Source organism: Microcaecilia unicolor, chromosome 4, assembly GCF_901765095.1.
Source record: "Microcaecilia unicolor chromosome 4, aMicUni1.1, whole genome shotgun sequence".
NCBI classification, from domain to species: Eukaryota; Metazoa; Chordata; class Amphibia; order Gymnophiona; family Siphonopidae; genus Microcaecilia; species Microcaecilia unicolor.
Window position 1 is genome coordinate 28,479,382 of NC_044034.1, and position 15,010 is coordinate 28,494,391.

General features: G+C 44.7%; 1 protein-coding gene across 1 annotated transcript in view; it reads right to left on the minus strand.

The window, feature by feature from the left end:
• INTS4 (integrator complex subunit 4) overlaps positions 1-15,010 on the minus strand; it is a 109,670-nt gene that overhangs the window by 37,482 nt on the left and 57,178 nt on the right. The window contains 3 exon segments of the mRNA XM_030200084.1: positions 5,805-5,947; positions 13,185-13,390; positions 14,734-14,908. Coding sequence (XP_030055944.1) covers positions 5,805-5,947; positions 13,185-13,390; positions 14,734-14,908 — 524 coding nt within the window.

A 15,010-nucleotide genomic window follows, 5' to 3' on the forward strand; every position in this document is an offset into this window, starting at 1 on the left:
GAAAACCCCATTGAAACGACATGCACTAACCTTTTCCGATTGCCTTTACGCAGGAAAAAGGCAGGAAAACTAACGAGAGGTCTGGACCACTCGTTAGGTCAGCTCTGTGGCAGGAAAAATCATTAAGAGAAAAAATAAACAAACTTTGAGCCAATCCCAGCGCATTAGCAGAGCTAAAAGCGCTGTGATTGGTCCAAAGGACGTCAGAAAAACAAAAATAAATAAAATAAAAAAGGATCGGGAGGGGGCAAGGGCGCTCATCAGGAGCGTCCTGTACGGACGGCCTTGCCCCCCCCCCCCACTGCTCGCCACTTTCCGCCGCTCCCCCCACCCCGAAAAAGCAAAATTCGAGCAGCCCCTGCCCCCTCCCTTCCTCACTACTCTCACCTCAGCTCCGCCTCCCGACATCCTCCGTCCTGTGCCCCGCCCCCTTTGGGGTCATCGCCGCCATTCCCCTCTTCCATCGGGCCCCCCTCCCTCTTACCGGGCCCGTGCAGCGCCTCTCTCCTCTGTCCGAAGGCGCTGCACGGGCAAGAAGACAGCTGATGTCTGCCTTCGCCCAGCTTCGATGGCGCGTCTTTCTCCTGCTGGGCCCGCCCCTGTCTGACGTCAGTAACCTACGTAGGTTACTGACGTCAGACAGGGGCGGGCCCAGCAGGAGAAAGACGCGCCATCGAAGCTGGGCGAAGGCAGGCATCAGCTGTCTTCTTGCCCGTGCAGCGCCTTCGGACAGAGGAGAGAGGCGCTGCACGGGCCCGGTAAGAGGGAGGGGGGCCCGATGGAAGAGGGGAATGGCAGCGACGACCCCAAAAGGGGGCAGGGCACAGGACGGAGGATGTCGGGAGGCGGAGCTGAGGTGACAGAGTAGTGAGGAAGGGAGGGGGACCGGGGCAGCTAGCATTTTGCTTTTTCGGGGTGGGGGGAGCGGCGGAAAGTGGCGAGCAGCGGGGGGGGGGGGGGGGGGGGGCAAGGCCGTCCGTACAGGACGCTCCTGATGAGCGCCCTTGCCCACTCCCGACCCTTTTTTTTTATTTTTGTTTTGATTTGGGAGCCATGTGCTTGTGATTTGACTGTGTTTTGACTGTTTGTGGCATGCGCAGAGCAGCTAACATAACGCTTGGCTGCTCTGCGCATGATTTGGGGGCCGATTAACGATGTGTATTGTGATTCTTTGGTACATTGTACGTTTCAATACCGATCTCAGCATGTGTGACTTTTTTTTTTTGGTGCATTTTTCGTTATTTTAAAATCGTTAGGGACTTTAACGATTTAGATTTTTTTACGTTTGGTTGCTGCATCTGCCTCTAAGTCATAATCTGAAACAAACAAGGATATTTCACAGGACACATGGGGTCTGGGCCAAACTAGAAGTGACATCACCACATCAGTTGAAGCTGTTTTTTTTTTTCTTCTATAAGAAGGACTGAAAATGAGGACAAGTGTTGTTGGCATTCTATCTGAGGCAGACCTGCCCTGTGACTGACTGACCTGGGGGAGGAACATTCTGCTACCTGTTGGATGTCCGGTATCATCTCCATTCAGGTTGTATAATTGCAAGTATAGTTGTTGTATAAGTGTTGGGGTTTTAAGAGCCTTACAGGCTTATTTTCAAAAGAGGACGCCCATCTTTCGACACAAATCGCAAGATGGGCATCCTTCTCACAGGGTCGCCCAAATCGGCATAATCAAAAGCCGATTTTGGGCACCCTCAACTGCTTTCTGTCATGGGGATGACCAAAGTTCACGGGGGGGGGGGGGGGGGGCTGTCGGAGGCGTAGCGAAGGCGGGACTGGGGCGTACTTAACACATGGGCGTCCTCGGCTGATAATGGAATAAAGAAGGGCGTCCCTGACGAATACTTGGACGACTTTACTTGGTCCTTTTTATTTTATGACCAAGCCACAATAATGTGCCCTAAATGACCAGATGACCACCGGAGGGAATCAGGGATAACCTCCCCTTACTCCCCCAGTGATCACTAACCCCCTCCCACCCTAAAAAAATAAAAATCAATATTTTTTCCAGCCTCTATGCCATCCTCAAATATCATACCCAGCACCATGACAGCAGTATGCAGGTCCCTGGAGCAGTTTTAATGGATACTGCAGTGCACTTCAGGCAGGTGGCCCCAGGCCCATCCCCCCCCCCCCCCCGTTACACTTGTGGTGGTAAATGTGCGCCCTCCAAAATCCACCACAAACTCACTGAACCCACATCTAGGTGCCCCCCTTCACCCCTAAGGGCTATGGTAGTGGTGTACAGTTGTGGGGAGTGGGTTTGGGGGGGGTTGGGGGGGGCTCGGCACACAAGGTAAGGGAGCTATGCACCTGGGAGCTTTTTCTGAAGTCCACTGCAGTGCCCCCTAGGGTGCCGGGTTGGTGTCCTGGCATGTGAGGGGGACCAGTGCACTACGAATGCTGGCTCCTCCCACGCCCAAATGGCTTGGATTTGGTCGTTTCTGAGATGGGCGTCCTCAGTTTCCATTACCGCCGAAAATCTCTAGGGACAACCATCTCTAAATGTTGAGATTTGGGCATCCCCGACTGTATTATCGAAACGAAAGATGGATGCCTATCTTGTTTTTGATAATATGGGTTTCCCCGCCCCTTCGCGGCGCCCTTTTCGATTATGCCCCTCTTAGGGATCTATGTGCTACTTCCATGACAAAACCACTTCTGTTTTACGGCTCCTGCATTTCCATTTTGTTCTTGCTGCTATTGTAAATAAATAAGCAGCCATATGAAACCTGGAACCACTCAGATGACTATTCAACCTGACGAATCAATAGTCACGATTAGGGGGTGGGAACATATACAGGGGACCAGTTTGGATCCAGATGTGAACCAGGGTATCTATTCTGCTGGAACCCTGCTTCTTTTTTTTTTTATTATATTTTTTATTATACAACTCTTCGAGTGATAATACAAAGAAATTGGAAAGTAACCTTAAGGAAATATTCAAAACAAGATGACTGAAATTATTCAATAATTATCATCCACTATACTTTTAAGTAATTTAGATCCAAAAAAGGTGTTGTGAGTAACTGCTCCAGACGCGCTCAGATTTGTGCTGAAGAGAGCTCTTTTCTTTTCGCCGTGAAATGGGGAAAAGGAGAGGCAAGGTTCTGGAGAATCCCTCCATCCCTACCGGCGACTCACCTTCTCCAGCAGATGACTTTGGAAAAATCCGGGGTGATGCCGGGTCCCAGGCAAGCTTCTACCCCCGCTGTTGGTGCAAGCACGTCGGCACTTGCCAGCAGTGTAGACGGGGTCTCCTTGAGCCCCGTCCAACGTGCAGCTCCTCCCCAGCCAGGACGAGGCAGTGTGGAATCAAGTCCTGCAGCCCAGGCTCCAAGTTGAGACCTGTGCGAACAGGGAGGGAACCTGCCCACGCTGAGAGGAACATCAAGCACTAACAGGCTGGAGGAACGAACAGCAGTACCTGTACTGTCTTCACAGATAGTGAGTACATTAAACCAGCCGTAGTGACAATGGAGTCACTCTGGGACTTGACATTTAATACGCAGTCTTTGCAATCATTGATAATTAAAAATTCCAGTGAAATTAAGACTTTATCCGAAGCTGCTCTCATCCAGGCACAGGTTACTGCTCAACAAGTTTCTGAAGTGAAATTATTAGATAAAAGAATTCAGAAGTTGGAACTTGTGGGACAAGTCTCATTAAGGGAGAAAAATTTTACTTCTAGAGGCTTGGAATATTTAGAAAATCAAACTAAGAGGCTCAATTTGAGGTTGATTAACGTTCCTAGATCACCGTTAATTACACCGATACAAATGGTTAAAAAATACCTGGTTGAAATTTTAGGTATGTCAGAGGATTCATTACCACCCATAACCCGGGCGCAGTATTTACAAAGTAATGTTGAGATGTTACCAGGAACTTTACAATCCCAGGGAGGAGGAGTAATGAACCTCACATCTTTTTTGGAATCCTCATTAGAGGTCATAACTCAGAGAACAACTATGTTGGCTTCCTTTGCTCTGGAAATGGATCGAGATGCAGTATTAAAACTTTCCTTTTGTCATTTGGACTCTTTATTTTTGGGATCTAAAATAAGAATTTATCCTGACCTGTCCAGAGAAACACAGAAAAGGCGTAAAGCTTTTTTAGCTTTACGCCCCAGGACTTTGGCTTTTAGGTGCAAACTTTGTACTTAAATTTCGCTGTATCTGTCGTATATTATTTCAATCTAAGCAATTTCAATTTTTTTGATCCCAAACAATTAGAAGAATTTTTGTTAAGCAAAGAAAAGGTTAACGTAACTGTCTAGTCATAGATGATACACTGTATGATAGCTTGGGGTAAGCAACCTGGCACCCTGCTTCTTATAAACGACTGAAGAATGTCTTGCCCTTGGCATTCTTGAGTATGACCATTAAGTCCAAGAGTGGTGGGCTCCATCAATATCCAGCTCCCATTCCCCCAGATCTAGAGTGCTTCGCGAGAAAAGCAGCTTAGACATTTGATGCCTGCTATGTGCACTGCCATGACCATCCACAGATGGAACTCCACCCACTGAAACAATCGCTTCATCGAGCCACCATTGAGCTCATGATGAAGAAAGTGGAACAGTAGTTCCTGATGGCTCTTGCCTCCAACTTGTTTATTGTACTACACCCTTGAGCTTTCTAGCCCAGACAGTAAGCCTCCCAGCATCAGACTCATTGCCTGATGAGATCACAATCCACTAGGTGGAAGTGGGGGGAGGGTTCAGTCCAAACTCCCATTTTAATGATTTAAATTTTTTATTCTTGGGCCTCCTTTCTCCAGAGTGGAGGAGTGGCCTAGTGGTTAGGGTGGTGGACTTTGGTCCTGGGGAACTAAGGAACTGAGTTCGATTCCCGGCACAGGCAGCTCCTTGTGACTCTGGGCAAGTCACTTAACCCTCCATTGCCCTATGTAAGCCGCATTGAGCCTGCCATGAGTGGGAAAGCGCGGGGTACAAATGTAACAAAAAAAAAAAAACAAACAACCTACTCTACACAAACCTAATTGTGCCAATGCCCAAAAACTCTAATCCCCATCCATGAGGGGAATTTTTTCTTCTCACAGAGTGGGAGATAAAATAGGGTATTTCGTTATTTATATTATAATATTCTGGCTTGGATACTGGGGAGTTAGCAAAGGAGTGGAAACTGCAAGCTTTGACAATCCCCAGCGTCCCTCACTGGTTCACATTCACACATCTGAACTTGAGTTTTCCGTTTCAATTTTGGCTGAAACCAGGTGATGAGTTTCGACTGCCGTTTCGGTTTTGGCCAAAAGCTTTCCGTTTCGGTCAGTCTCTATCTATCTTTCCTTTGTCTTAAACTGACTCTGCAGCTATTTGTACATCATCCACTCTGATTTTACTTTATACTTGCTATTCTGTAATTGAAAAAAAAAATCCTCTCTCATGCATTAGATTTGTTCATTCTTGAAAGGAGAGTTTCTCTTCTTACATCCAGTATTTTAAATCCTTCTCCTCACCAGCAGCAAGGCTATCAGTATGAACCTCTTTATGCCAAAAGTAATCAGCTCTCAGTGCATTCCATTTGTTTTAAACCTTGCATAAAATGAGAACAGTTTATAGCAAGAATTACTCTGCTTTATTAGTTTCTGGATTATCATGATTAGTTGAGCTAATTCTATTTTGTATTAGTAACAAAACGGCATGGAACCAGTAAACATTCAGAGGGATCCTAAGGAAGTTACAAAGACCTCTGAGTGGCAGCAACACTTCCACTAGTGTTACAAACGCTTAGCATGCCGTGCGGAATGGAATAAGGAAAGCTGAGCACTTACTTCCATATAGAGTCCCTGTCAGTAGGATACTTGGCAAGGTTTTTTAGTAACTCCACTAAAGCCAGGTGAATACATTCTTTTGTAGAGACGTTGGTGTAACATAGCAGCTCGTGGAGAGCTTCTCGAATATCACGGGAAGAATCCTACAAATAAAAAATTAATCACCGCCATAAGCTAGGAAAATTATAAATTCAGTAAACCATTTGCTCTCTGCCAGAACTGAAGTAGACTACACCCCAGGTTTACTTTGTGGAAGTGATTTGCTTTTTGTTTTATCAAACCTGGAACAGACTATACCCTTTACCTCTCTATATAAGGTACAGAAACTGTGGCACTTTCTCCTCATGTATTTTGTTTAATAGTTTTATACAATTCAAGAACAAAATAGCATGAGACAAAATCATGTGGTTTTTTGCTGTACTCTGTATGAGGCATATTTGATCTTTGTGTTTCTTAATTTTTAATGAACTGCATTATTTAGGAATTGTTTGTAGAAATTGCATTAAACTTATGTCTTAACCCTTGTGAGCCACAGTTCTGGGGGACACGCCCAACCTGCTGGTGTTTCAGGATATCCATAATGAGCATGCATGAGTTTGATCTGCATACAATGAAGGCAGTGCAGACAAATCTATCTTACTGCAGCGTAAACCATGGTGCCAGCCCCATAACTTATTGATTGGGATTTACTAAACACCTTTATAAAGAGATTCATCCAAGGTGATATACAACAGGTATAGCTCAACATAAAACTTACAATTTGTTAATACATAACAATAAAGAAAATGATCAAACATAAGCATAAATACAATCAATAAATAAATTCCTAGAAATAAAAGTAATATGATATAGTATCAAATACACACACACAAACCACAGTAGATCATATGGAAAAATTAGGTCTTGCCTGCTAACTTTCTTTCCAGTAGTTCCACCAGGCCAGTACAGAACGTGTGAGTGATGTCCGCTGACTAGTGGATGGAGAAGGAGGGAAAATAAAGTTGTGTGTTTCACACAATAAGGGCACTATGCAGCCTTAGATGTTCAGTATTTCGAATGACAAAGCAATCAACCATGTGTGTTCCATTTTGCTTGAGTTGTTGTACTAATAATCAAATATATCGGTTAAAAAAAAACTTGAAAAAGCTAAACTTAGAGTGAGGAGAGTTTGTTGATAAAAGAGTGGAAAAAACAATATTAAAGTATACCACTAAGGCAGCGTTTCCCCAAGTCCAGTCCTGGAGTACCCCTTGCCAGTGAGGTTGTCAGGATATCTTCAATGAATATGTATGAACTTGATTTTCATACACTGCCGCAATTATATGCAAATCTCTTTAATGCATTCATTGTGGATACCCTGAAAACCTGACTGACAAGGGTACTCCAGGACTGGACTTGGGAAATACTGCTCTAAGGTGATTCAATAACTGGAAATCATTTAGAGAGGAACTCTGAACTGGTATGGTTTGGTCAGATGGGACTAAAGGAAAGAAAATTAGCAGTAAAGGCTTAATTTCTCCTTCCTTAGAATCCTCACCAGACCAGACCAGAACCTGTGGGATGCACTAAAGCAGTTTCCAAGATGGGTATGACTTCAAACCCTTTGCCCAAATCATTTCAGTCCCAAATGCAGTATACAGTCATGCTCCTACATAGACAAGATAATGCTTGTGAATGGAGCAGATAATGCTTTATGAAGGAACTACTCTATATCACTGGTCTGCAGCTGAGAATCAGAAGTATTTTCACACCTTATGTACCTGCCTTTTAAAATACATACAATATATATATTCATAAGAAGCTACTTAAGGTGAGAAAATTGTGGATGGAGTTGTGAGTGATACTTGAAATATTACCTCAGCTACTGGGCAATGATAGTTCTCAAATGTACACGGTTAGGACTTTAAATCAGGCACGGACGTTATTTAAAAATACCATTGTGGAAGCCCAGACCAAATGTATTCCAATGTATTAACAAAGGTGGAAAGAAGAGCAAACAACAGCCAGCATGAATAAAATGTGAAGTGAAAGAGGCTATTAGAGCCAAAAGAACATCCTTCAAAGAATGGAAAAGGATCTGAATAAAGAAAATAAGAAGCAACATAAGCACTGTCAAGCTATATGCAAGCTATTGATAAATAAGACAAAGAGAATATGAAGAAAAACTTGCCACACAGACAAAAACTCATAGCAACACCTTTTTCAGGTACATCAGAAGCAGAAAGCCTATAAGGGAATCTGTGGGACCATTAGATCATGAAGGAGCAAAAGGGACACTCAGGGAGGACAAGGCCATAGTGGACAGATTGAATGAATTCTTTGCTTTGGTCTTTATGGAAAATGATGTAAGAGATCTACCAGTACCTGTCGGGTTCTCGAGGCAGAACCGGAATACGTGAGCCCTTGGGCCACTGCCGAGGAGCGGCAGAGGCAGGCAAGACCACCCTGGAACTAGATACAAGGAAACTCTGGACTGGAGTAGTAACTGAGGCAGGCAACTAGAACAGGCAGAACAGGAACAGCTTCACCTGCGCTTGACCACCGTTCCTCAGGAGTTGAGCTCCCAAGTGCGGGTGGCCGGCAGGACAAAGCAGGAACTGAAGATCCAAAGGACCCACCCTGGGTCTGGGATACACAAGGGAAGTTAGGCTAGATACTAGACTAGGACTGAAAGCTGCTGCGCAGCCACTAAGCAAGAAACACAAGACAGACTGAGCAGACAGGATGTGCACAAAGACTTGGCAGGAGCAGGGGCTAGGATATACATACAAGCTTGGCAAAGCAGAGGCTAGGAGGCACATACAGGCCTGGCAGGGGTCAGGAAACACATACAAGCTTGGCAGAAACGGGGTTCAGGATATACCCTAGCTAGGCAGAAGCAGGATTCAGGATATACACTAGCTAGGCAGAAGCACACAGAGAGTATCGGGGTTCAGACTACCGTCAGAGACAGGCAGCAAGCAGAGAATATCCCAGGCACTAGCAGAAGTCAGGGCAATGGCTGAAGCTCAGGAGCTAACAACAACCGACAGGGAGCAAACAAAGGCAAAATAGCTCCAAACACAGACAGGGAACAAACACAGGCTGAAGCTTCAGCAGCTCCCAACACAGACAGGGAATACACAAAGGCTGAAGCTTCAGTGGCTTCAAACACAGAGTGGAGCACATTTGTATCCCACATTATTCCACCTCTTTGCAGGCTCAATGTGGCTTACAATTCATTATGGATACTGGAAATAGAAAAGAATATACATTTGGTTTTACAGCAAGATTTGGGTATATGATGGAGAAATACAAAGCAATTGAAATATAAAAGATTGAAGGCTCTCACTGATGATGTCACCTACAGCAGGGCAGAAGCAGGAAACACACTGACACCAAAGAAAGGCTTGACACACATAGGAAGTGAACACACAGGAAGGACAGACAGGAGCCATCTTGGAAGCTGGAACAGAACAGGCGGAAGCCATCTTAGATGCTGGCTCCCCAGAGAGGCATAGCCCACACAGGTGAGGTCTAGTGAAGTAATCAGCACACAGAGACAGAGACAAAACTAACACAGAAACAGACAGAAGCCAGCACAGATGCTGACCCCCCAGAAATAAGGTAAGTCTGAGGGTGGTCACGGCCACAGACGTGACAGTACCATTTACAAGGATGATATTATGCAGGAAATGAAAAAAATCTTGGTGAACCAAATCAACAAGTTAAAGAGTGATAAATCACCTGGATCGGATGGGTATACACCCCAGGATACTGAAAGAACTCAAACATGCACTGCTGATCTGCTGTTAGTGATATGTAACCTGTTGTTAAAATCATCCATGGTATCTGATGATTGGAGGGTAGCCAATGCAACGCCAAATTTTAAAAAGGGTTCCTGGGGTGATCTGGGAAATTACCGACCGGTAAGTAGAAACTATTATAAAGAATTATATTACAGAACACGTAGAAAACATACTTTAATGGTCAGCATGGGTTTAGCCAACAGAAGTCTTTTCTCACCAATCTGCTTCATTTTTTTGAAGGCATGAATAAACATATGGATAATTGTGAGCCGGTTGACATAGTATATCTAGATTTTCAGAAAGCTTTTGACAAAGTTCTTTATAAAAAAACTCTTAACAAAATTAAAAAGTCATGGGATAGGAGGCAATGTCCTTCTGTGGATTAGGAATTGGTTACTGGACAGAAAACAGAGGGTAAGGTTAAATGGCCATTTTTCTCAGTGGAGGAGGGTGAATAGTAGAGTGGAGGAGTGGCCTAGTGGTTAGGGTGGAGGACTTAGGTCCTGGGTAACTGAGGAACTGAGTTTGATTCCCGGCACAGGCAGCTCCTTGTGACTCTGGGCAAGTCACTTAACCCTCCATTGCCCCATGTAAGCCGCATTGAGCCTGCCATGACTGGGAAAGCATGGGGTACAAATGTAACAATCAGTATCTGAGCTGGGACTGGTGGTATTTAACATCTATATATATAAAAGGCAACCCCAACGTTCTGAAGCCTCCACGGAAGTTGAGGCGCCCGAGATATCCGGTGTGCCCTGGAGTGTCTGCACCGCCCTCGCGTCAAAACGTCATGACGTTGAGGGTGGAGCTATAACACTCGAGGCCCGAAACCGAAACGCCACAGGCACGGCCACGGAGGCGCAGCAAACAAAAAAAAAAAACAAAACCCTACCCACACACAGCGACGCCAACACCGAACAAGGCAAGTAGCTCGGAGGGAGGGGGCCCCTTGCTAGCGCCCGTTTCACTGCCCTCAGAAACGGGCATTTATTCCTAGTATTTATTAATGATCTGGAAATCAGAAAGATGAGCAAGGTGATTAAATTTGCAGATGACACAAAACTATTCAAAGTTGTCAAAACACATGCAGATTGTGAAAAATTACAGAAGGCCTTAGGAAACTGGAAGAGTCGGCAACCAAATGGCAGATGAAATTTAATGTGAACAAATGCAAAGTGATGCACATTGGAAAAAATAATCTGAATCATAGTTACTTGATGCTAGGATCCATCTTAGGAGTCAGCATCTAAGAAAAAGATCTAGGTGTCATTGTAGACAATACACTGAAACCTTCTGTCCAGTGTGCGGTGGCGGCCAAAAAAACACAAACAGGATGCTAGGAATTATTAGGAAAGGGATGAAAATAAGACCAAGAATATTATAATGCCGCTGTATTGCTCCATGGTGCGACTGCACCTTGAGTTGCATTCAACTCTGATCGCCATCTCTCTATATAAAAGGCAACACCAACGTTCTATGAAGCCTCCAGCCGGAAGTGTGAAGGGGGCGAGATATCCGGTTTCCCTATGAGTGTCTGCCCCACCCTCTCTGTAACTCAGTCAGTGAAGGAAAACAGCAGAGCACGAAATCAAATCGCTGGCTCTGTAACAGTGAAGGACTCAGAGGGGGGAGGGGAGAGAGGCCAGAGGGCAGGGACACACACACTCCCACATGCACACAGAAGAAAACATTGCTAGCCCCCGTTTCATTTGCATCAGAAATGGGGCTTTTTTACTAGTATCTCAATAAAAGATATAGAGGAATAAGAAAAGGTTCAAAGAAGAGCGACCAAAATAATAAAGGGGATGGAACTCCTCTCATATGAGTAAAAGCTAAAGAGGATAGGGTTCTTCAGCTTGCAAGAGAGATGGTTGAGGGGGGATATAATTGAGGTCTACAAAATCCTGAGAGGTGTAGAACAGGTAAAGTGAATTGATTTTTCACTCTTTCAAAAAGTACAAAGACCAGGGGACTACGCAATGAAATTACATGGAAATACTTGTAAAACAAACAGGAGGAAATATTTTTTCACTCAAAGAATAGTTAAGTCCAGAACTCATTGCTGGAGGATGTGGTAACAAGTGGTTAGTGTATCTGGATTTTAAAATGGTTTGGACAGTTCCCTGGAGGAAAACTCCATAGTCTGTTATTGAAATGGACATGGGAAAGCCACTGCTTGCCCTGGGATTGGTAGCATGGAATGTTGCTACTATTTGGGTTTCTGCCAGGTGCTTGTGACCTGAACTGGCCACTTGTTGGAAGCAGAATACTGGCTAGATGGACCATTGGCTATTCTTATGTTAAAGACTCCACGTCAAAGGCTTGTTTCAGCGAGCCTTCTAGCTTCCTATCCTGTAGGTCACTTAGGGCAATGCCCTCTTCCAATGGCAAAGTAGTTTTCTTAGCCGTAACCAGGGAGTCCACCTTGGGAAGCTGCAATTTCTCTTTCTCCTCCAGAACTGACGAGTAGAGGCGAGCTATGGCTCTTCCCACTCTCAGCCCAGCATCCAGTAAGAACCATTCTGCTGTAATCAGGTCTTGTTGCCATCAGAAAGGCCTTAGAAGGATCTCTAAGCCCACTCATGAATGCTCTGTCAGGCCCTGAGGTTGTAAAATGGCAGCGGTGCTCCTCGTGTGATTAGACAGAGGCTGTTCCTCACTGCCAGTCGGCCCTGACAAAATGGCACCCGTTCCCGCGCTCTCCTTCATAAACTGCACATAAACCCTACTGGAGAGCCCGGTCCACAGCATATTCAGATGCTGCTCCAAACCCAAAGACGTGCTGCCGACAAGCACTGCAACGCCCTGATGCCAGCCGCTGCATCGCTGTATCCCAGTGGTAAAACCGCTTAACTGCCTCCACAGAAGTCGTCATTCATCCCAACTGGCACAAGCACAGTATAACGCAGTTCCAAGCAGTGAGTCAGACTCAGGATCCCTCCCCTGCACCAAATAGAACTTGAAGCCCTCCAAGCGGTTCCGAATCAAACTTTTCTCGGACTTACCAATATCGGCTGCTCAACCCAAGCTCACAGTCTCCACAAATCTTACCACAAATGAGAATGGCTCAGGACTGATACGCTGTCCCACCTCTCCAGTAAACCTCTTTCCTTCTCTGTTTTCTTTTTATTTTTAAGGTTGTTGTAGTGGAAAAGAAGAGTTCCACAGGAAACAGAGAGAGGTGAAGGGAGGAAAGAAGTAAATCCGAGGGGCACCAGAGATAAGGATCTGAAGACCTCCAGATATGAGTCTGAAGACTCAAGCCACCCGCAAAGCTCCACCGGGAACCAGTTGACCACTGGACCGGAAGCAAATCACTCAGAGGCTGAAAAATGTGTCCATCCACCTGCTGGAGACAGAAAATACTGAGGAGCTGGATTGGATGCCACAACACATATATGTCTCAGCATAGTTTTCAGTTCTCTATCTGCACCTGCTGGTTGATGGACACAACTATCCCACAGTTCTGGAATAGAGGGAAGCAACCTAATGGAAAAGGGACTTAACAGGGGTCAATGGAACAAAACTCTTAGGTGATAGTTCTTCAAGGATGGGCAGGGACATTGGTGGCAGTCTCAGACCCAGCACTGACCTCCAACACTGCCAGCACAGTGTCTAGTTGATCTTCTCGCAGCGTGATGTTGTTGGAGATTTTTCTCATTGTGTGTATGGACTGTAACCGCACTTCTTCAATCTCATCATTAAACATGTCCACCAGGAAATCAAGACACTTCTCCGCAAAAGAAGGGGAAGACTGTGCCAGCATGCATAGAGACTCCACAGCAGAAATTCGCACTTCTATAGGGCAGAAGATAGGTGAGAAATACACTATCTTAGCTTCAAGCTAAATGCAATTATATATGTATTTATGATTCAGATCATGGCCAAAGTTGTTATAAAGAACAAGTAACAGAAAAGGTTTATTTTCTGCAGAATGGTAACATAACATATATTTTGTGCAAACTTTCAGTGATTCTATCTGTTCAAATGAGATTGTTGAAATACATGCACAATGTTAAATAGAAAACAGTACAATTTATCTGTCCCAGTCAGACTGCACAAAAAACTTATCTGGTGAGCAGCTGAATATTACTGGTTGTCAGATAACTTATCCCCACCCTAAAATATGTCCCTTTTTAATATTTATTTATTTATTACATTCGTACCCCACATTTTCCCACCTATTTGCAGGCTCAATGTGGCTTACATATGGCCATTTAGCAATTTAGGGGTCCTTTTACTAAGCCGCGAAAAGCGTCTACGCGCAGCCAACGGGTGCCAAAATGGAGTTACTGCCCAACTACAGTGTGGCTCTTGCAGTAATTTCATTTTTGGCGCGCATCCGATACGCACGTCTGAAAAATATTTTTTATTTTTGGGTGCGCGTAATGGACACGTGCCAAGTGGCATTTGGCACGCATAGGTCATTATCACCCGGTTACCGCATGAGTCTTTACCACTAGGTCAATGGCTGGTGGTAAGGTCTCAGACCTAAAATGGACGCGTGGCAATTTTCATTTTGCCGCACGTCTATTTTTGGTAAAAACGTTTAAAAAAGGCCTTTTTTACAGGCGTGCTTAAAAACGGACCTGCGCGCGCCCAATACCCGCGCCTACACAAGTACATAAGTATTGCCATACTGGGAAAGACCAAAGTTTCATCGAGCCCAGCATCCTGTTTCCAACAGTGGCCAATCCAGGTCACAAATACCTGGCAAGATCCCAAAAAGTAAAAAACATTTTATACTGCTTATCCCAGAAATAGTGGATTTTCCCCAAGTCCATTTAATAACGGTCTATGGACTTTTCCTTCAGGAAGCCGTCCAAACCTTTTTTAAACTCCGCTAAGCTAACTGCCTTTACCACATTTTCTGGCAACGAATTCCAGAGTTTAATTACACGTTGAGTGAAGAAAATATTTCTCCGATTTGTTTTAAATTTACTACCACAAGCCATTTTTCAGTGCACCTTTGTAAAAGGACCCCTTAAAGAGCTAAAGGTTACTTTAAGTTATGTCTGTAATAGTTTCTTTTAAAAAGCAGTTATGTGGTCTGTGGCAGTGCTGGCCCTATAAGTGCTTTTCAGTATTAATCTCTGAGAACATAAAGCGTTAAGAGTTTTAGATATAAGGCAAGTCCATACCGTACATCTCATCCTCCAAGCCATGGACAAAGGCTCCACAAGCTCCAGACTCAATCAGGTTCACGGCATCCGTGTCAATCTCTTCCTTGGGTGCATCGTCTCCCCATTTCCTGCCACTTGAAAACTCTCCCGAGCTGTATAACTCCTTTGCTCTTTCATGTGCTGTGCGCTTTCTCTGTATGCAAAGAAAACAATTTAATGCACAGTTGGGCATAATAAGGCAGGAAAGCATTCATGTAAGCACAGTTCTTGGCGCAATTCAATGAACCAATTTTCT